This window comes from Hibiscus syriacus, unplaced genomic scaffold, assembly GCF_006381635.1.
Source record: "Hibiscus syriacus cultivar Baekdansim isolate YM2019G1 unplaced genomic scaffold, ASM638163v2 tig00015498_pilon, whole genome shotgun sequence".
Classification (NCBI taxonomy): Eukaryota; Viridiplantae; Streptophyta; class Magnoliopsida; order Malvales; family Malvaceae; genus Hibiscus; species Hibiscus syriacus.
The window spans coordinates 208,567-231,387 of record NW_024062367.1 but is presented as its reverse complement, the minus strand read 5'-3'; the positions used below and the strand labels follow the sequence as shown (position 1 = coordinate 231,387).

The window sequence follows — 22,821 nt, the reverse complement described above, 5'->3', positions numbered from 1 at the left end:
GTACTCACATACCTTAGGTTCTCAGTATGGTATCATGGGCTAGTGAATTGATTAATATGAACTTATGAGTGTTAATGTGATAAGTCTATGTGTAGGAAACATGGTTATGGATATTACACCGATTAAATGCATATGTTCATTGCACTTCATTTCATTTTTGACATTCTCATTATATTTTCTTGTCATTATTATATTGCCTCACTGAGTCGATGACTTAACGTGTGAGTGCTTCACACGTAGGATCCAAGATAGTAGACAAGACAAATTAAGCAGCTGGACAACATTACTCCTACAACTATCAGATCAGAAGCAACTTAATCAGTAGGTCATTTTGTTATGTAAATGAATGTTGGCATGTAATTAAACTGTTAAGTTGTGTATGCTCTGAGCATTTTGGATGAACTTTGTACAAACCTATGTATATTATCGTATTTTAGTTATATAAATCCAAAAGTTTTATTATTTTCTTTAGAATATTGTTTTTGATAGTCAATGTGACATCCTAGACTCGTATCCGGGTCGGGTATGGGTTGAGGGTGTTACAGGAATAGGCAGGAAAGACTGGCGGGAAGGGGATGGGGAATAGGCAGGAAATGTCGGGCGGTGGGAGGGAAAGGTGCGCCCTAGAGGATGCGCCTCCCGTGTAAAGCACTCATTCCAACGTGACATGCTGACTGGGCATAGGCGCATCCCACCAAACGTGCCTTAGGGCTAACATGTCATAGGCGCATCCCACCAAATGCGCCTTAGGGCTGAAGGGTGTTAGATCAGACATATTTAATTAAACGGTGTTAAAGCATAATTTATTTAATATTAAGGTGATTTTTAGGTAAAAACACCTTGCGTTCTAACTACATGCATTATGAAGAAATATGTCACATTTTTAACGTTTTTAAAAAATGTCAAATGATCCGAAGGTTTTTTCTAAAAATATTTCTCCAACGTTCTAATACTTTTTTCCCACCACATTATCCCATCTTTTGCCAAATTAAAACAAGCGAAAATGAAAACAATTAACGTAGTTGACATGTGTCTATTTGTTTAAAAAAATATTTAGTTTATGAATATATATATATATATATATATATATATATATAATTATTATATATATAATTATTATATATATAATTATTAATAAAAATATCTTTTAATATTTAATACTAAATAAGTAACGAATTAATTCGGGCAGATAAGTATCGACCAGATCCGCCGGACTAAAATTCTGAAGTTGATATCCGAAGGCGCGTTTCGTTTTTTCGTCGGAGAAAGGGAGAAGCATCCATGAAAGGTGTTGCAAGATTGATTGGTCGAGCCCTACCTCATCGCCAAACATGCCGGTCTACCTCCCCTTCCCAGTTAATATCTCGCCGCCTCATCTTCTCTTCCTCCAGAGCGCCATCGTTTCTGGGGGTCGGAAACTCGAGCGCCGTCCTTTCCTCTAATTTTGAGTCATCCGCATCTTTACTTCCTCTCGAGTGGACCCATTTTAGAGGTTGGTCTGTTTGGTTTTGTATTGTTCTAAAACCGTTTGGCTTGGTTTTTATTTCCAATTATCTGATGGATTTTAATTTTTCTTTTGGGTTGCAGTGCAAAGGAGAAGCATGTTTATCCAAACTCAATCTACACCCAATCCTTCGTCTTTGATGTTTTATCCAGGGAAAGCGGTGATGGAAGTTGGGAGTGCTGATTTCCCAAACACTCGTTCCGCCATGAATTCGCCATTGGCTAAGTCATTGTATGAAATTGACGGTAACAAACTTATCTTATTATCCTATCAAGTTGCAGCTGATTTGTCATTTTTCCTGTCTAGGAATGAAACTATGGTTGTTAATTATATTGAGGATTATGAGAAGAAAGATGGTTACCTCTTATTGTATAACTCAATTTCATTCATACTAAAATATCGGGAAAAAAGGAAGAAGAAACGGTGGTGAATTGGCTTCTTCTCAATCAGGTTTATATCTTACAATGAAGCCCTGGTAGGTGAAGGAATTAAGCTTCTGGATATCCATTTAGTTAAGCTTGAAATGGAATTAGACATAAAAGTTGGACGAAGATGCTTGCTATTTTCTATTAGTCACGTTTCAAATTATGCTAAAGTGTTTTTTTTTCTATTACTGGGATTGAATATTCAACTATATTTTGATTGATGATTGGATGAATTGAATCCTGTTTCCTTGCATTGCAGGTATCACTCGTGTTTTCTTTGGATCCGATTTTATTACTGTAACAAAGTCTGATGATGCTTCTTGGGATCTCCTCAAGACAGAAATTTTTGCTGCAATTATGGAGTTTTATTCCTCTGGAGAGCCCTTGTTTCTAGACTCAACAACTGCAATATCCACAGACACTGCTATTCATGAGGTACTTTTTCAAACCTCAGTTTTTTCTGAAGAGTTTACACATATTTGTTGACTGTTTGGCGTTCTCTTTCTAAACATTTTGTTTTTCTCATCCTGTATCTGATATTTTAAGATTGGATTGTTTCTTTGAATTTTTAAGCTGTACTGTCATGTCTTCAAAGCTTTGAAGAAGGCACAGATTAAATGAAACAGGCATTTGTTTTTCAGCTAGAGTTTATCTTGTGTAAAAAAATTATGTCATCGGAAATAAAAGCAGTTTCCAATTGCAATGCTAGGCATGATACTTATGCAATTGCTGCAAAATCATTCTTTTCTTCCCACATATGTTATGTAGGACTTAGTAATAGATGGTTGAATTGAGTAAAACACTGAAACAGACCCTAGTCAGTTCACTTGATTCAGTTCTGTCGGTTTTGGTAGTGGTTGGCTTGTCAAGTGTGTTGGAATAGGTTTATTTGGCCATTTCGTATTTTCTAATTTTTCAAACCAAACCAACAACTAATTAAGAAAGATAGAATCGTTTGTTTTTATTTATATTCTTAAGCTCAACCCATTAATGATTATCGTGCTACCCATACTTGAAGATGAAAAAATATATTTGAAGATGAAAGGAAGTGAAAATGTACCAGTGTGGAAGGAACGGTGTAATGTTCGTGGGATAGTAATATCAGTTATTGAACATTGTTTGACTGGAAAATAAAAATGTGTTTATATTCTTCTAGTTGAGAATTTCCCTTCTTTTTTAGCATCTTTATTATCAGAATTGCTACCTCATATTTGTGAAGATCTGTGAATCAATCTTGTAAATGCTACTGCATGACTCAGGATGACTCTGAAACAGTTGCAATGATCAAAGAATTGCTGGAGACTCGAATTCGACCAGCAGTGCAAGATGATGGTGGGGATATTGAATATCGGGGATTTGATCCGTAAACTTCCTTTTATCCTTATTTGGTTTAAATTATCTTTTGGATGTACAAACATACTTTATTTATATGCCTTTTGAATTATCATTGATTGAACATTTCCTGTTCGCGCTTGTAGAGACACAGGAATAGTTAAATTAAAAATGCAAGGAGCATGCAGTGGCTGCCCCAGCTCATCTGTTACTTTAAAGTCGGGCATTGAAAATATGCTAATGCATTATGTTCCAGAGGTAATAACCAATGACCACCCTTATTCTTTATTCAGAATCTGTTTGGTATGAATATGGGTGGAGAGAATGGGATGAGTGACATTTGAAAAGGAAAGTGATTGGTTTCAAATTGTGTGTTTAACACATACTGAAATAACAAATAGAGAAGGATAAAGTTTCTGGTATTCCATGTTCATGTTAATGTGATTAAAATTAAAAAAAATATAATTGGATAATAAGTTTTATAAGGTCAAATCACCTTGTTTGTGCCTTATCACTGTCTACCAAATAAACTTATCAAGAAAACGCATATTTGAGTTCCATGTTACTGAAAAAAAAAATTGAACATATCCGTGTCGTACTCATACTTGTATGCAACATTCAGAACCGAGTTTGTGTTACGGTACTTGTTAACATGGTAAAGTAGGGAAGTGTCAAATTATACCATGTTTACCCCCCTTTATTGACTTATCACCTTGTAGTCCATTTTATTCTAAATTTTATCCTCCCAGCCCCCTTCATTGGATCATATAGTCAAGGAATAATCATCCCATCCTCAGTCCATTGACAATGTAGGATGAGAAGCATTTATATCCTAGCGTTAAACCATCTTTGTCTGCTAAACTATATAGTGCAATTGTTCACTTTTTGGCATGGTTATAATGATCATATTGTCTTTAACCTTGGTATCTGATGGAGTGATTAGTCTGGTCCGTATCTCGATACATGCTCTGATGCGGGGTTTTATTCCTATCAATGGTTATTAGCTTTAGGGACTCCTGTTGAGTTGATTTCTTTTGTGGTGAAGAGGGTATGCACTTGCATTAGTTCTCACTCCAATGCTGAAGTACTGATTTTTGTATCAGGTAGGAGGAGGATGAACAGAAATAGGAGTTAAATTATATTAAATGAGCATAAATCTGTATGTTGGTGTCTGCATTATTTCACTATGCATACTTAAGTACACATATCAGCTGATTCAGCTCTCGAGTACATGATTGAGATCATGATCTGAGTACTATTGGAGTAATAGTGATGGTTATGTCTATGCTGACAAGTACGTTTACATTCTCGGTTTAAATAATAGTACCCGGCAATAGAACTTTTTCTTTCAATTCCATTATTGAATTTCAAAGCATACACTGTTCTTGGACATTAAAGTATATGTTAAATATAATACACATTTATTGCTTGTTATTTGTCTAGGAATTATCGAGTAGATCTAGAGCTCGGCCTCCTTTCTAATCGGTTTCCTTTCGAATGTCGTGATACAGGTGAAGGGTGTAGAGCAAGAATTAGATAATGAAGATGAAGATGAGGATGCTACATTAGCGGCTAAGTTGGAGTAGTTTGAAAGCTTACTTAATCATCTCTTATCATACTGTCTGCAGTGTTGTCGGATAAAATAAATGAGCTCGGAGACTAGCGTCTAGCGGCACTCCCTTTTTGTATAGGATTTAATCATGTATTATTTTCTAATTTGAAATAATAAATTTAGATTTTATATTTAAAAATAATCCTCTTCAAATGAAAATCATCATATTTGTAAATGAAATGGCTGTTTGTTCAGAAGAAAAAAAATCCAGCAGAACCCTAATGAAAATGAATTAAATTTATTTTAAAAATAAAATCTCATTTCATCCTTTAAAAATGTTTTCTTTTACGTTAAATAGTATTTGAACAATCCGATTGATCCTGATGAAAATTCATAAATTATTATCACACTGGAACATTTATTCTATTTAGTTTTATAAATTGTGTTTACTCTGGCTTAACAAGAGATGGGATAAATTTTGTAAATAAAGATTTGTTAATATACTAATTTTGTTTATATATTGCAGAAAAGGTAAATAACAAAACTGGAAGCATTTATCTTACATTTTAAAAATAAAATATCTGACTGCGCTCCAAAATTGAGTTTGCTTGGCCTTAAGAAGAGACTCTGAATGTGATGACTCAGATCGACAACGTTTCCGTTAAAATGCAGTCAACAATCCAAAAAGTTTCGATACCCGCAATTAATGGCCCATGCAGGTCTCGAACCTGCGACCTTCACGTTATTAGGAGCTAATAGGCCGTTCCTTTGGGGGCTATAAGTTCACTATTAGACTCTTTATCAAGAAACAAACGACACCGTTTCTTAAAGATCTAAGATAAACTAAAATGGCTGATATAGATTTCGAACCTACAACTCTATAACTTTCCACTTATGAAAAGAAAAGCAAATGAAGTAGTAGATTGCATGGTCAAATGTATTTTCATTAAGAGAAAATCGCCTCAGTGACAAAAAAAAAAGTTATAATATACGATTTTAACCAATTTTTTTTGGATTTGCCAAAATGACCAACAAAATCGCAACGCGAAATAACAATCGCAACGCGATCCCCCAGAATCGCAAATCAGTTTCCAAAATCGCAACGCGATTCTTGAAAATCGCAATGCGATAGTACAAATTCGCATTGCGATTTTCCAAAATCGCAACGCGAACACATAAATCGCAACGCGTATCCGTAAATCGCAACGTGTATCCGTAAATCGCAACGCGTATGGGTAAATCGCAATGCGTATCCGTATATCGCAACGCGTATCCGTAAATCGCAACGATAATCCATAAATCGCAACGAGAATCCGTAAATCGCAACGATAATCCGTAAATCGCAACGAGAATCTGTAAATCACAACACTGAAATTTTGGGTATATAACACTGAAATCATAAACTAAATCCCTAAATCGCAACTCATTCCATCTCCATCTATCACTCTCTCCGGCGACATCCGTTCCTATATCCAACGACATCCTTCCCAATCCGGCAACAGGTTTTAGTTTCGCAGCTCGTCTGTTTAGTAAATTAATTTACAACCATGAAATCATCTAATGTTGATCATGTTTGGATAGATTTGTGTTTTGGAGGGTCATGGGATAATGTTCATGGTGTTTTACATATATGCCTTTACCCATGAATCTTCAACTAAAATTGTCTTTACAAAAGTTAACTTATGAAACTCTAATGCTACGTGTTTCAAAGAAATTGAATTTAGAGCCCCTAAGTGGATTTAGGCTATCTTATCAGAGAAATGGTAAAGTTTATTTGTTAACCGACAATGAAGATGTTGAACGATTCATTGCTTACATTAGTGTTTCACAAGATGATGTTACATTGTATGTTGTTGAACCTAGAAGTAGTATTGTTGGGTCAGTAGCGGGTAGTAATCAACTAAGTTTTTCTCAAAACCCACAACCTTTCTCTAATCCAAATCCCAATCAACTTTCAGCACCAAATTCCGGTTTTCGTATTGACCAGTTAGACGATGATGAGCCAACAGAAAAAATTGTGAGTACTAGTCAGTATTCAAAATTTGGTCTTGGTCAATATCCGGACTTTGATATTGGTCAATACACGGATTTTGATGATGTTTCAGAAGAAGAAACAGACCCTGCGTGTAATGATTTTGATATTGGTCAATACCAAAATTTTGATGATGAAACAGCCGTTGACGAAGAAGATATTGTTGATGATAATGAGGAGGAAGTTACGACTGTGAATGAACATGTTGAACATCCATTCTGTAATTCATATAATCCTGAAGAAGAAAAAGAAAAAGAAAAAGTCCCCGAAGAAAAGAAAATGCCACGGGCGTATAACTGGAATATGCCAGAATTACTTCAGATACCGGAAGAAGAGTTGGTAAAGAAAGCAGTTGATTGTTACACAAAAGTTATTCGTATCAAGAAAGATGATTGTTTTGATACAAAGGAAGACTTGAAGATAGCTTTGTATACGAAATGTGTGGAAGATGGCTATCAACTAAAAGTTAACAAATCAAGCAAAGATCGTTTCGAAACAAGGTGTATGATTGACAAAAACTGTACGTGGCGTATGATTGCAAAGAGAATAAAAGATTGCAAAATGTTCCAAGTTAGGACTTTTATTGATAAACATACATGTTCAAGAACCCAAGTTTTTCCTCACCATAGACAGGCAAACAAAAAGGTGTTGGGTGGTTTTCTGGCTGAGTTAATGTTTTTGAATGGCAGGGTATATCGGGGACATGAAATTATGACTGACTGAATGCTCGGTTCAAGATTAGTATATCATATTCTCAAGCTTGGAGAGCCAAATGTTATGCCTTGGAATTGTTGAGGGGGTCGCCAGAAGCATCGTTTGCCCAACTGCCGGCTTATTGTCACAATTTAAAGCTGAAAAATCCTGGGTCGGTAACTCATATCAAAACAGATAGAGATGGACGCTTTGAGTTGCTGTTTATCGCCATTGGTGCTACGGTTAGTAAATCAATATAATTTTGTTGACTCATTTTTGTTAGTTACATGCATTTCACATTTAAATGATTATTTCTTGTGTATATTATTTTGTAGATTCGTTCGTTTATTACTTGCATGCGCCCAGTTATTATAGTTGACGGAGCACATTTGAAAGGTCGATACCTTGGAGTAAACTTATTAGCAGTAGCCATGGATGCTAACAATGGGATATTGCCAATAGCTTACGGGGTTGGCAAATCTGAAACCTCTGATTCATGGACATGGTTTATGGGGCATCTTAGGGATTGCATAGGTCCTATTAGCAATCTGACAATCATATCCGATAGGGCAAACTCAATTGACAACGCTGTTAGAAGGTGTTTCCCAGATGCTTTTCATGGACTTTGTGGTGTTCATTTGTATAGAAATCTAAAATCAAGGTCTGCTGGTAAAAAAGCACAAATGGACATACTGGAAGGCTGTAAAAGCTTATCGGGAAGTGGATTTCAATAAGCATATAAATTGTTTAAGACGTGTTTTGCCTCAGTGTGCTCAAACACTAGAAGATGTCGGGTTTGAAAGATGGTCAAGAGTACATCAACTTGGAGCAAGATATGGTTTCATGACGTCTAATAGTGCAGAATCAATCAACGCTCTAAGTCGTCATTCCCGGAAATTACCCATTACAATGTTAATGGAGTTTTTTCGAGCCTCTATTCAACAGTGGTACTACAAGAAAAGAAACCATGCAGGTATTATTTCTTTGAATTCGTAACTTATCAAATTTATATATTTTACTAAGTATTGTTTATTTAAATTTACAGGAACATTGGAACATCGTGTTACACCATGGACTGAAAAAAAGATAACGAAACGTTGTGAAGTCAACGTCATGGAGAGTTGAACCATGTTCAAACACTTGTTTCAAGTACTGGATAATAACTTAAATGGGCTAGTCGATCTAAATGCAAAGACGTGTAGTTGTATGAAATGGCAAACATCTGGTTATCCGTGTGGCCATGTTATAAAAGTTGCTCTTCATTTAAACCAAGATGATTCAAGCGCATACGCTATGGATTGCTACACTACAGAAGCTTATCGATAGACTTATGCCGAGATTGTCTATCCTATTCCACATCCTTCTGAGTGGGACATACCAGATGACTTACAAACAGTTTTGCCACCAGCCATGGACAGAAGGCTACCTGGCCGACCAAAAAGTCACGATCGTATACCGTCTAAGGGTGAAGAGAAGAAGAGATCGACATGTAGTCGGTGCAAGGAAAGTGGTCATACAAGGTTGACATGTGGATCACCAGTGCCATCAAAATCATCTTTTCCTCTACCAAAATATGGATCCTCATCAAAATCCAAAGCTCATATGGTGTCAAGCAAAATGCAATCATCTTTAAAATCCCAATCACAATTGGCTTCACCTTTTGGGACTGTTAACTTAGGTGATTTTTAAATGCAAACGTTGTATTATGTGGATTTTATGTGTGAACTTTTAACATTTTCAGTTGAATTAATGACTCAGGCCAACCATTTTGACTTAACCAACTCTTGTTATTCAGTTGTTATCACTATTAGGCATGCATTTGACTATTGCAACACGGAAATTACAATCGCAACGAGAGAATCGCAATGCGAAATGAAAATCCCAACATGAAAATCGCAATGCGGAAATGAAAATCGCAACGAGAGAATCGCAATGCGAAATGAAAATCGCAATGCGAAATGAAAATCGCAACGATAGAATCGCAATGCGAAATGAAAATCGCAATGCGAAATGAAAATCGCAACGAGAGAATCGCAATGCGAAATGAAAATCCCGTTGCGATTATCCCGTTGCGATTTTCATTTCGCATTGCGATTTTCATTTCGCATTGCGATTCTCTCGTTGCGATTTTCATTTCGCATTGCGATTTTCATTTCGCATTGCGATAGTCATTTTTGCCTTCAACATAATGCAGATTGAAATCAACAAAATCAACCATTACATTTCAATCAATTAAACAAGCACAAATAAGAATTATATTCGCATCAATTACACAAATCAACTTTTACAAATCATCTTTTACAAATCAATTAAACAATCAAAAATAAGCAATAATTCTTATTTCCGATCATCTACTATTGAATCAACTTTTACAAATCAATTAAACAATCAAAAAACAATCAATTAAACTATTGAATCAACTTTTGCAGCCATACATCATTTTCACGCAGTTCACTTCTGAGATTAACCTGCAGAAACCAAACATTGCTCAAACAACACTTTCTACACATCTAAAACCTACAAACAGCAAATTATTGAATTCTAGGTACTTAACCAAACATTTTCAAACCAAAGTATATAACTTACCAATTGTTTATGGACATTTTATAACGCGGATGCAGGTAGGCAGCGTCTCGTATATATCGATTTAGCCATATAATGCCGAAACCACAAGCCTACTGCAGCTCTATCTCTATCGGTGGGAGGTAGATACTTGATGCTTCCCGTCGTCAAACGCTCCAACGCCAAGCATACGAGAGGACCACAATCTCCTCTGGCTCCGCTCGTTTGTTGTGGCGCGGTCTCGTCTCTAATAACTGTAATATTGAGCTTCTTTGGCTTCTTGTTTCCAGAACGAGTCCAATAATTGATCGCATCCAAGAATTTAGCCAAATGAGAGCTCCATCCCTTAATAACATCTCTTAAATCAGCCAATGATATGTAATTATGTCATACACTATTGTCTTAAGGGATGGGAGCTGAAGCTCGACGAGAATCCAATGTTTACGTTCCAAAACAGGGATAAACACCTGCAATCATAAGTAATAATTCATTCATTTGCGCACTTATTTCATAAAACCTTTAAACTCAATCTAAAATAAATACTAACCTTATCGACCTCCCACCATGCAGGATAAAGTTTAGCTTGTCCATTGCCCAAATCAAATGATTCATCTCGTGCATTCTTCAAGTGAACGGCGTGAAAAGACGTCGGCATAATTGTATATCGTATATTTTTATTTTTCTTAAGTTTTCTTATTATTAGAAGACGTGTCACCCACGCATCGATATGCTGTTTTACAAAAAAAGACATATATTAGTAACTTACATAAATTTAAAAAAAATTAATCAAATTGAAATATAAGAAAAATATAAGACTTACCCCCCCCCCCCATCGAAATAGCCATTGTCTTCGACCCCTAATAATACGCCCCACTAAGACCGATCAAGCAACAAATAGATATCATCGGTGAGCTTGCATATGTCAGTGAAACACCCTGGCTCCGCTCATGTAGATAAAAATCAACAGCGGTCTTAGCCCAAAGGGTGTTATCCAGAATTGTGTCCGGTAGTTGTTCCCTCTCCTCTTCAGATACCGGTATGGTACTGGCCGGTAACTCATACGAGAGCCAACTTGAATCCATCATGTCCGGCACGTCAGAGGGTTTCTCAAGAAGCCTACATATGACGCCATGTGAATCGGGCTCTTGAATGGTGGGAGGGACCTCTTCAATGATGACAGTGGCCTCTTGAACGGTGGGAGGGGACTCTCGAGGAATGATAGGGGGGGCCTCTTCAACGATAGGAGTGGACTCTTGAGGGATGACAGGCGAGTCGGGCTTCTTCTTGCGGTGTCTTCGCACTATTGGGGTGTACGGAGACTTAATAGCACGTGCACGCTGTCTGATGCGTGAACTCCGTCGTGCAAGCATAACCCGACGTAAAGCATCCACTCTATCGGGCCGCTAAATAATTAAATACAAAAATCAGTAAATAAACAGACATGATATTTAAACAGTGAAACAAAGACAAATATGTTTCAAACTTGCATTGTATTCACCCAAGTCATTATTCTATCATAGTTCACAAAATGCATCAGATAACAAAGAAAAATATGTTTCAAACTAATACCCTGAAGTTAGTATTTGTCTTTGTTTGTCTATTGGTTGAAGTAATGCAATCCATTCAAGTTTCAATTTGCAGAAGAAGAAATAGTTACTTTCGCAACATGAAACTTAAAATCGCAACGCGAAACCAAAATCGCAACGCGAAATGAAAATCGCAACGACAGAATCGCAATGCGAAATGAAAATCGCAACGAAAGAATCGCAACGCGAAATGAAAATCGCAATGCGATTTTGGTTTCGCGTTGCGATCTTGTCGTTGCGATTTTGGTTTCGCGTTGCGATTCTGTCGTTGCGATTTTGGTTTCGCGTTGCGATTTTAAGTTTCGTGTTGCGAAAGTAAACTATTTCTTCTTCTGCAAATTGAAACTTGAATGGATTGCATTACTTCAACCAAAAGACAAAACAAAGACAAATACTATTCACAGTGTTAAAGAATACACAGTTTAGCAGAATTGGCAGCAACCGAACAAATTTACTTTCAACCAAAAGACAAAACAAAGACAAATACTATTTCACATGTTAAAGAATACACAGTTTAGCAGAATTGGCAGCAACCGAACAAATTTACTTTCAACCAAAAGACAAAACAAAGACAAATACTATTTCACAGTGTTAAAGAATACACAGTTTAGCAGAATTGGCAGCAACCGAACAAATTTACTTTCAACCAAAAGACAAAACAAAGACAAATACTATTTCACAGTGTTAAAGAATACACAGTTTAGCAGAATTGGCAGCAACCGAATAAATTTACTAAGCAATCTAAGTGAAATGGCTAATCTAAGTGAAATTACGAGTAAATTTATCATTAAGTTAAATATGGAAAATCTTAAACTTACCTCGTTGCGTAGAGTATGAACCTCATTCTGCAACGATACTATCATCTCACGTAGAGCGGCAACCTCACCACGTAAAGTTGACACCTCCACACGCCATGCACCATCGTTATCGCGTAGAGTACCGATCTCCTCACGCAAGGCATTGACCTCATCACGTAACTCCCTTGACTCATCCCGTGGAGGTGGAGGTGGAGAACAGGGAGATAGGAGTCGTGGCATCTTTGCCGGTCGCCTATCATGAGGTGATGGTGGAGAAGAGGCTCGATGATGTGACGGGATAGGTGATGGCTCTCGTTCTAGAGGTGTATAGTCGGGTCGATCGGGTGATGGCTCTAGGTGAGGTGATGGCTCTCGAATTGGAGGAAGTGGATGCTGCTCATCATCCGTGCCATCAAAAAAACTCTGACTAGCTTGCCACCAATCAGTGGCAAGCTCTTCCTCCGTGGGTGTCAGTCTTTGTAATGGAATGTTGGCCTCCTAAAATATAAAAACTCAAACAAAGTTAAACGTCTACTATTAATAACTGTTTATATATTATATGAAAGTATTTGTGTTAACTTACATTATTTATTGTCGCATATGGTATTAAGTCTTCCCAATCCAACAGAGTTTTCCTCTTCCAGGAAATAGCCCTGGGAATATCATTTGACGTTTTTATTGCATATGTACGCATGCTGGGGAAAGCCTCGAATATCCAAATCTACAAACAATATAATAACAAAATTAGTAATTGTTAAATAATTAATTATAATTTTAGAAACATTATATAGAAATTCTTACCTTAAAGGCCCAAACAAAGCCTGACAAAGTGTATTTGGACCCATCGCCCCGCAAACTTTTGCGGTCATCAAAGGCAGACGACAACTTAGTCCAGGTAGCTTTCCATATATACGAACCCCACGGAAACAGATTCCATGCATTCAGGTCCTCTACCAATATTATTAGCTCCCGAGGAATAGGTTGTCTGGCCTCTCTGCCTAAAAAGCCGGCATACACAAGTAGTAGAAGGCATACTCGGACAACATCGACATCATCCATCCGAGTGAAACCAGCTTTCTTATTAAACAATTTCTTCAGGTCGTCGACATGTAGGTTCGGCTTCTCCATTGACTCATCCGAAAAAACCCGAGATAACCATGATGGGCGGGCGATATGACGAGTGTACCGGCCTACATCATCGTGTCCGAATCGTAGACCAGTGATTAAGCAGAACTCCTTTCGCCCAAAACAAGTATACGCTGGTGGAAAATGAAACCATATCTCTTCCTCACCACGTTGTATACTGTCGGGTAGATTTGATGTCATGGTCTGAAGCCACAAATGGGTCAAATTAGCATCTCCACCCGGATGCTGTACTCTCAGCCATGGCCCGAAGCAGGTTTCCTCAAACAATTGTCTTTGAGCAGGTGAAAGCTTCGAAGCAATTGTAGTGGCAAGGCTGACTTTATTTCTCAAGCTCAATTGAGCCGAAAAAAATTTCTACAAAAACAATAAACATACCAAGTTAGATATACCAAAAACTACACTGTGAAGATATACCAAAAACAATAAACATAAAAAGTAGTAGTTTATTCTTGAAACTAAAATTTGCAACACTGTTTTGTCTTTTGGTTGAAATGAAAATCGCAACGAGAGAATCGCAACGCGAAATGACAATCGCAACGAGAGAATCGCAACGCGAAATGAAAATCGCAACGAGAGAATCGCAACGCGAAATGAAAATCGCAATGCGATTTTGGTTTCGCGTTGCGATTCTCTCGTTGCGATTTTAATTTCGCGTTGCGATTCTCTCGTTGCGATTTTCATTTCTCTCGTTGCGACAGTCATTCTCTCGTTGCGATTTTCATTTATCTCGTTGCGACTCTTCTGCAAATTGAAACTTGAATGGATTGCATTACTTCAACCAAAAGACAGAACAAAGACAAAGACAAATACTAACTTGAAAATCGCAACGAGAGAATAGCAACGCGAAATGAAAATCGCAACGAGAGAATCGTAACGCGAAATGAAATCTAAGTGAAATGGTTAATCTATTATTGAAATGACCAGTAAACTTATCATCAGTTTCAATATGAAAAACCTACAATAATGCAAACATTTCAAAATAAAAATAATTAAAAAAACTAACCCTCGGAGGTTGATTTTCCATTTCTGAATATTGTGAGGGATTTCTGACTGTGAATGGTTGTGAGGGATTTCGCCGGAGATGGGGACGGAAATCTTCGGAGATGGGGACGGATTTCTTCGCCGTAGAGAGTGAGAGATGGAGATGGGACTGAGTTGTGATTTTAGGTTTTAGGTTATGAGTTGCGATTACGGGATTTTGTCTTAATATTCGTTTTTGTAATTTGAAAATAAAATACGCGTACGATTATAATGGCGCTTTAAATATCGCGTTGCGATTTACGGATTCTCGTTGCGATTTACGGATTATCGTTGCGATTTACGGATACGCGTTGCGATATACGGATACGCATTGCGATTTACCCATACGCGTTGCGATTTACGGATACACGTTGCGATTTACGGATACGCGTTGCGATTTATGTGTTCGCGTTGCGATTTTCATATTCGCGTTGCGATTTTGGAAAATCGCAATGCGAATTTGTTCTATCGCATTGCGATTTTCAAGAATCGCGTTGCGATTTTGGAAACTGATTTGCGATTATGGGGATCGCGTTGCGATTGTTATTTCGCGTTGCGATTTTGTTGGTCATTTTGGTAAATCCAAAAAAAGTTAGTTAAAATCGTATATTATAACTTTTTTTGGTCACTGAGACGATTTTCTCTTTCATTAATGATGGCTCGCTAGTTGTATATGAATTACTCAAATTCATATTTTGCTGTATCTTCCATAGAGATGTTCGTGGTCCACTACCAATAAAAAAAGTAGGCTAATGGACCATTTGATTGTATTATTAGTCTATTAAATCGGATGACTCGGAACTCCTCGTATTAAGATATTTTTGTATCTCTGACCATAGTTAGCCCTACCTTTGATATTTGGCGGGAAAATCCTGAGAATAATTGTAAGAACAAAAGGGTAGCCTTTAAAATAGCGGTAGCAGCAGCCGTGGCGTTTGAGTGATTTCGGTAGCTTTTGTAGAATCAAAATAGAGAAATGGGATCGGAAGCTCCTCTCCCAAAATGGGCATCGACGAAGCCGGCCGTGGCCCTGTTTTAGGTTTTTCATCTTTCCCTCCTCTCCTTTTTATTTTTCTTTGATTTCATTTCATTTCATTTCCCCCAAATTTTATTGTCACACTTTACCCATGTTTCCTTGATCAATTTTCTTTTGGTTTTCTTTGTTTCAGGACCTATGGTGTATGGATGCCTTTACTGTGCTCGCTCTTATCAGAAAACTCTTGCTACCTTGAATTTTGCTGGTTCTGAATTTCTTTTCTTTCAGTTTTCTCCCATTTTAACTCAATTGTGTTTCAAAGTTTAAATCGTTATAAAATGATATATTTTGCTGCTGGGCACTTCAAATGCATACTGTAGAATGTGGAATTCAATTATTTTGGCCGGTGTAAGCATATAAATTGTGAGGAAGATAAGGGTTTCTTTGAGGAAATTAGCACTTGAAAATGTAAATTTTGGTCTGATTTTATTTCAAAAGCATTTTTCACAAAAATTAATTAAACTGATTAGTGGCTTTGATGAAAGGCTTGTATTAGTTCATTTCAAGCTAAAAAAGAGTTGTATGATTTCATAAGTTGTATGGCTTCCTTTTGTGTTTATAGATTCGAAGACTCTAAAGGAAGAGTAAAGGGAGGAATTGTTCGAGAATTTAAAGGCTGATGAATCAATAGGGTGGTCTGTTGATGTTATAGATCCAAGGGAGCTCTCAGCTAAAATGCTAAAGAAGTCAGTTATTCAAATTGTAATATCTTTTAGCTTTTCCTTTGTGTATTTTTCCTTTTATCTCACAATATTTCACAAGTTGGATTGCTAATAGGAATAAGGTGAACCTGAATGAGATATCGCATGATTCTGCAATTGGTCTCATCAATAGGGTATTGCACATGGGAGTTCTTCTAACTGAGGTACAACTCCTAATCTTTCTGAAATGAGCTTGCTACTGCATAAATCTGTTGTTTTTACACGAATATCTCAAGTGTTTTTGGTACTTCATAAGCAAAATAAAGTAAACTCGATTGCATGTTTTTATTGTTGAGACATTACATTGTTTGCATTTAGATGCTGTAAGCTAATATTAAATTATGGTTGGAATAGAAGCCCAAACAATCTTGGATGATGATTATGTACAAGGAAAGTTTGGCAGAAATATTGACCATATTGCACAATAAGTTATAATTTTTTTTCGCTGTTGTAGATATTCCTCGAGTGTTCTGATTAATCTAAACAGGTAGCAAAGGCAAATGATATTATCGAATGTTCTTCCTAACTTAGTATCCTTTTAAAATTAATTTTTGGCAAGATTTGAAGATCTAGCAACATCCTTTTGTTTCAAGTTTTTCTAGGGGAATCCTATGAAGGGTAACAATTTCATGTCCCTGTTTCAGGTTTATCTTGATAAAGTTGGAGATGCCGACAAAATATAGGATCAAACTGTCTGAAAGATTTCCCTCCATTAAATTTGTTGTTGCTAAGAAGGCTGATATTCTTTATCTGGTAGTGAGTGGAGCAAGTATAGTTGCTAAGGTAATTGGCTCGCGGTTTCAAATGCTCACATTTGGTTCATTCAAAATCAAAACTGCTTTTTGATTATAGTTTATTTTATTTTTATTTAACCATGCAGATAACGAGAGACAGACCCATGTGAGAATGGGTGCTGGAAGAAACATCTGAAAACATGCATAGGAGTTTTGGTTCTGGATATCCAGGAGGTTGGAAGTGCTTTACATTCTTATTTCATAAATATATATATATATATATTTACTATTAGCAAAGGTAATTAAACAAGGAATCTGGTTATCTTTGATACGTCTAGATCCTGAAACAAAAGCTTGGCTGGCACATCACAAACATTCAGTCTTTGGGTTCCCATCACTAGTCCGCTTCAGTTGTGGTACATGCACTTCATATTACAAAGATATGGTCGATGTGTTATGGTATTTGCACAAACACTCAAATTTGATTTTTAACACTTCCAAATAATTGTTCCTGGTCTTGTGTTCACAATGTTATAAAGTCTGTTTTGGTGTTTTAATCAAGAAAATTCAATGATTGATTGTTCATTAGAAAAGAAAAATATAAAACAATCCGCTGGTCGGTACAAATGTAAAGGACGTCGTTGTTGCCTTGACATGCCTCTAGAATTATTTATGTTTATGGACGGGTCTAGAATTATTTATGTTGTGTGTGATAGGGAATCTGATAAAGTGGATGAAGATTTTGCTAACGGCAGTAGCGGGATGGAATTGAAATTAAGTAATGTTGTATTCGGTACGGTGTCAAAAAGAAAAGTGAAGAAATAAAATCGAGTGGCAAAGGGAGATGTAAGTTCTTCCAGTCTCGTAAGCTCGAGCAGCTCACTCATTTCTAGGAATGTACTTTAGTTTCATGACTTGGTTTAATCTGTGGTTTCTATCTTTCTTATTGTATTACGCTGCAATCCATCTTGTTCTTGATTATGTAGAATGTATTCCTAATTAAAGATAGTAGAAACATTTAACCTTGCCATACAATTTTGCTTCTTTTGTTTTGTCCCTCGCTTAGGCTATGCTTTATTTTCTAGAATTGATAAATAAAATTTGATATAAAGATGATAATTAGAAAGACAAAGTTAAAGATTATTATTTGAGAAAATAACTTTAGTGACCGAAACTACTTTATAATATACGATTTTAACAATTTTTTTTTGGATTTGTAAAAATAACCAACAAAATCGCAACGCGATTTTAAATTCGCAATGCGAACATAGAAATTTTCGTAACGTGAATTTCGCAACGCTAATTACCGATATAGGTAAACATAACTATCGCAACGTCAATTTCGTTTTTGCAATATGAATTTCGCAAATTGAATTCGCCAATTTCGCAACTTAATTACCGACATAGGTAAACACGGTAGAAAAAATTCGGTAAAAAATTCGAATTCGACAATTTGAAAATTGAGTTACGAATTTAGCAAATTCGTGTTGCGAAATGTAAAATCTCGCCTTTTAAAGAGAAAATTAAAGGACATAAAATGCACTGGAGTAGTTTTCAACCTGGGACATCTCAGTTGCTAAATCTACTTATGAATCACTCAGCTAAACCTACGTCTGTAAATGAATTGAACTAACATGAACGAGGGTATGTTCATGTTCGTTCGTTCTTTCGTTTAACTTTAACCAAACAAACGAACTGTCGAAATGATTTTTTCTTTAAGAGGCGATATTTTACATTTCGCAACAAGAATTTGTCAAATTCGCAACTTAGTTTTCAAATTGACGAATTCGGATTTTTGATCGGATTTTTTATACCGTGTTTACTAATATCGGTAATTAAGTTGCGAAATTGACGAATTCGATTTGCGAAATTCGCGTCGCGATAGTTGTGTTTACCTATATCGGTAATAGCGTTGCGAAAACGAAATTCGCGTTGCGATAGTTGTGTTTACCTATATCAGTAATTAATGTTGCGAAATTCGCGTTGAGAAAACGAAATTCACGTTGCGAATTTGAAATCGCGTTGCGATTTTGTTGGTTATTTTTACAAATCCAAAAAAAATTGATTAAAATCGTATATTATAAAATATTTTCGGTCACTGAAGTTATTTTCTCTTATTATTTTTATTTGGTGTGCTGAATAGAATATATGAAAAAGGTGAGAATGGGATATATTTTATTCAATCTTTAAGAAGTAAAAAAAAAAAGAAAAACATGATTTTACAACTACAAAACATAAGTACTATTCTGTCAAATTGAATAAAACCCAACAATGACATAGTTGTCAGAAATGATTGGATCAAGCATTTTATTGACTGAACTGAGAGACGAGTCAATGATATACACGGGCGGACCTCCGTGGAGCCCGGGGTATCCCGGGCAACCTCTTATCCAGAGGTGGACTTCCATGATGCCCAGAGTATCCTAAGCAACTCCTCCACAAGTGTCACCCCTAATTCAAGTGTCACCCCTAATCCAAGTGCCACCCCTCAAAAGTATCACTCCTAGGGCTCTTGCAACCCCTGACGAAGGCTTTGAGTCCGCCTCTGATGATACAATAAGAAAATTCGAAAAGAACCACAAAACCAAACTTTATTTTTTACTTGAATAAGCAGTCTCTACTCATTTTATTTTAACATTAAATCATATTTATACAAACTTTAATACATTAATCATCAATGAGTTTAAAAACATTCGTCTACTGATTTTATAATTTCGTACAAAGTTTTAGTTCATTTCAATCATGTAGTGCGTGTCTAATATTGCATGTTCTAGATAACATCGCTTAATGCAAAACTTGAAATTATTACCTTGTGTTGTGTCAAAGAGTTGGAAGGATAAATGGGATAATTAGACAACAAAGATCAATAGTCTTCCGTCATTTGATTCCTATCATCCCCTTCTCAAGCTAATTCAAAAACAAGACAGGTTCCTATGCAATAATATAATATGAAGCCATATTTCTCAGGCATCACCAAAGTTTGAAAGCTCATTCTTTTGTCAAGCTCCAATCGCTCCTCTCTGTTTATTTACCTCTGATCTTAACTTTAAGCGTCCAGTTAAACCTTCCTTCCGGGAGCGGTATGGATTTTGGCATCCGTAATTGAACATCAAACATTCCAAACGTCTCCAAAGGTGTTGGAAGGTGCAGGTTTTCAGGTTCGATTTTAATGCAAAGCTGCCTTGCAATCTGAAACAGTGTGGAGGAGATTATTCAACAATGGTGTATATGCATGGAAATAACAAAAACATAATGTTCCAAACGTTTATGATTAGGCTCATTAACAAAATCCATAACTCCATGAAGATACTATAAGCTTTGTTTTTCCTTTAGCAAAGAAACAAGCTGGTATATCGTAGAGATGTGAGAGAAAGTGAGAAACTATTACTATCGATACATAACATGGCCATACCTCAGCAACAAGTTCATCTTTTGTCACAGGTGAGCTCAATTCAATTGGGTCGTCTTTAGTAGAACGGGCACGGAACTTTTGAACATTGATAGATCTCCTCAATACCTAAAATGGCAATACAAGTTATACACTAATTACCAAAAAGGGCCAACATAAATACAATTACCGTTTTCAAGCTTCAACAGACATTTTATAAAAAGACAAGTGTTCACCAATAAAAAGTTGAATCAATTACCACTTCTAGCATTTTTCCAGAAGTTCAACAAGTCCTACTTCAAATTCTTAACAACCATTGTCTAACAACATATGCTTAGTTTGGAAGTTGTTAAGCCTGCCCTTAGAAGGCAAGGTCCAATGTTTCAGTCCCTCGACCCTTAAACTTGTTCCCCCCAACCCAAACCCTTTAAAATGAAAACACACACATACTGCCAAGGGGCTGTCTGTTGTTTATTCGCGTTCCAGGAGTAGGGGGGCTAAAAGTATCAGACAATTAAACCTGAAAAAAATATTTACTAGATTAAGGGCTTCATGATAGGGAACTAACCAGCCGGCTATAAAGTAGACGATATGCCGCCTTTTCATATTCTTTGGTCTTATCTTCCACATTCTTCTTTGTAACTACTTGAACTTCTTCATCCTTTGGTTGATAAATCTGATGAGGAAGTATATCACAGGTAAGTTATCATCTAACTGAAAATAAAAAGTACATATATCCCAAATATCAGAAGTGGCTCCACCAAATTCAAGACCTCAAAACAGTAACCCAATTTGATAAACTAGATAAGCAGAATATGCATATCAGTATCAAATATCCATAAGAAACATATGAATCCTCAAAAAGAGTGATAGAGTGAGAAAGTAAGCAAGAGCTGATATAATTGCATTAGGAAGCATATTTCCTGTATAAGGCTGTGATATAAGATGATACACATCTAAGAAAAGGCACTTCTTAAATTATAACCAGCAAGAACCAACCAAAAGACAACAGCAACATGAAACTACTGTTACCTGGACTCTCCCCTTTTCTTAGAATATCCATGTTAAACACATTCGGATATGGATAGAAGAGTAGAAAAACTTGGGAAATAGATGAACATATCCATTTCTAACACATACTTATATTGGCATTCACTCCCTAAGATGGACTATTCATTTCCTTGATATCTTTGTGCCCGACATATATTTGTACATAGTATAGAGATATACTCCTCCAAGTATATTAGAAAACTTATAATCAATGAGCATACTTGTCTTGGACACGTTCCCATATCCAAAGTCCTAGCAAAATAGTTCTCCCCAAAAAATTCGGGCAACATAGTGAAAACATTCAACCAATGTGTCAAGATTGTTTTGCCTTAGATGTGTCATTAGAAAAGGTTAATACTAAAAGAATTTGTTATGCATAGAGATGTGCGTGTTTAAGGGAAAACAATTTGATGCATATTTTCTTCGTAAATTGAAGAGAGAAGAAAGGCGACCTTACGTTGTTCCCTAATGAGATAAGCGAACTTATCAATATTAGGAACAGCGAGCAATTTTGGCATCAGATGATTGCGAAAATAACCGGGAGCAACTTTGACAGTTTCGCCAGCTTTGCCAAGCTTCTCAATGCTCTAAACAATGGAAGCAAAGCAAAAAAATAAGCATAATTTTTTAAGAATGAAACAACAAAAAAAGTTAAAAAAAAGATTATCGGATTGAAAGATTCACCGTCGTAAGAATGACGTCCAACTTTCTGTATCTAACTCCTTGACAAGCATAGAACATAGGTTGCATCAAACGATCATGGCTTTGGACAATCGTTTCTCTAATAATTTCCTAAGGGCATTTCTACCACTCTGGATATAAGCCATAAAGTACTAGATTTCAAGTGTTTGAGTTTGGTGGCGGGGTGGGAAATTGACACGCCGGCGGACGGCGAAGTTTGGAGCTCAGATGGATTAGGGTTTTTTTGGGGAGAGATAAAAGCTAAAACCTCTTATTTTCTCTCCCTTTCTTTTTGTCATTTTGTTTTAAAATTACCCTCTTTAAAACGACGTTGTTTGAAGTTCGTAACACCTACAATTCTTGTCATTGGAGTAAACTATGCATTTGGTCCCTATACTCCAATTAAAATTTAGTTTAGTTCCTATATAATAATTAACAAAAATATAGAGTTATCTAAAAAATTTATTTTAACTATATAACTACATTTTTTTTCCAATTAAAAGGGAAAGTTGCTTTAAGAAATCATAAATAATTTTCAAATATATAAAAAAACAAATTCAAACTAATTAAATTTGAAGAATA

The 22,821-nt window shown here is 36.2% G+C and overlaps 2 protein-coding genes and 1 pseudogene across 2 annotated transcripts; 2 read left to right on the top strand and 1 right to left on the bottom strand.

Moving 5' to 3' along the window:
* The first annotated feature begins 1,198 nt into the window (after nt 1–1,198).
* LOC120207964 (nifU-like protein 4, mitochondrial) lies at nt 1,199–4,958 on the top strand. The gene is made up of 6 exons (XM_039207339.1): nt 1,199–1,492; nt 1,588–1,749; nt 2,189–2,364; nt 3,189–3,292; nt 3,408–3,519; nt 4,773–4,958. Exons 1-6 carry the CDS (start codon nt 1,282–1,284, stop codon nt 4,845–4,847), a joined length of 840 nt encoding a protein of 279 aa, XP_039063270.1. The 5' UTR covers nt 1,199–1,281; the 3' UTR covers nt 4,848–4,958.
* A 1,327-nt stretch (nt 4,959–6,285) lies between these two features.
* On the bottom strand, nt 6,286–22,523 carry LOC120207961 (50S ribosomal protein L9-like). Its single transcript, XM_039207338.1, is given in 8 exon segments — nt 6,286–6,296; nt 20,046–20,051; nt 20,153–20,309; nt 20,533–20,637; nt 21,077–21,184; nt 22,011–22,145; nt 22,243–22,346; nt 22,349–22,523. Coding segments are annotated over 8 exon segments (654 nt in total). The 5' UTR covers nt 22,386–22,523; the 3' UTR covers nt 6,286–6,294.
* On the top strand, nt 15,564–17,112 carry LOC120207963 (annotated as a pseudogene).
* Nucleotides 22,524–22,821: the final 298 nt, after the last annotated feature.

Coding starts and splice junctions, on each gene's coding strand:
- LOC120207964 (XM_039207339.1), top strand. CDS start 1,282: ATGAAAGGTGTTGCAAGATTGATTGGTCGAGCCCTACCTCATCGCCAA. Junction 2,365..3,188: donor CAGACACTGCTATTCATGAG/GTACTTTTTCAA, acceptor TGCATGACTCAG/GATGACTCTGAAACAGTTGC. Junction 3,520..4,772: donor TAATGCATTATGTTCCAGAG/GTAATAACCAAT, acceptor GTCGTGATACAG/GTGAAGGGTGTAGAGCAAGA.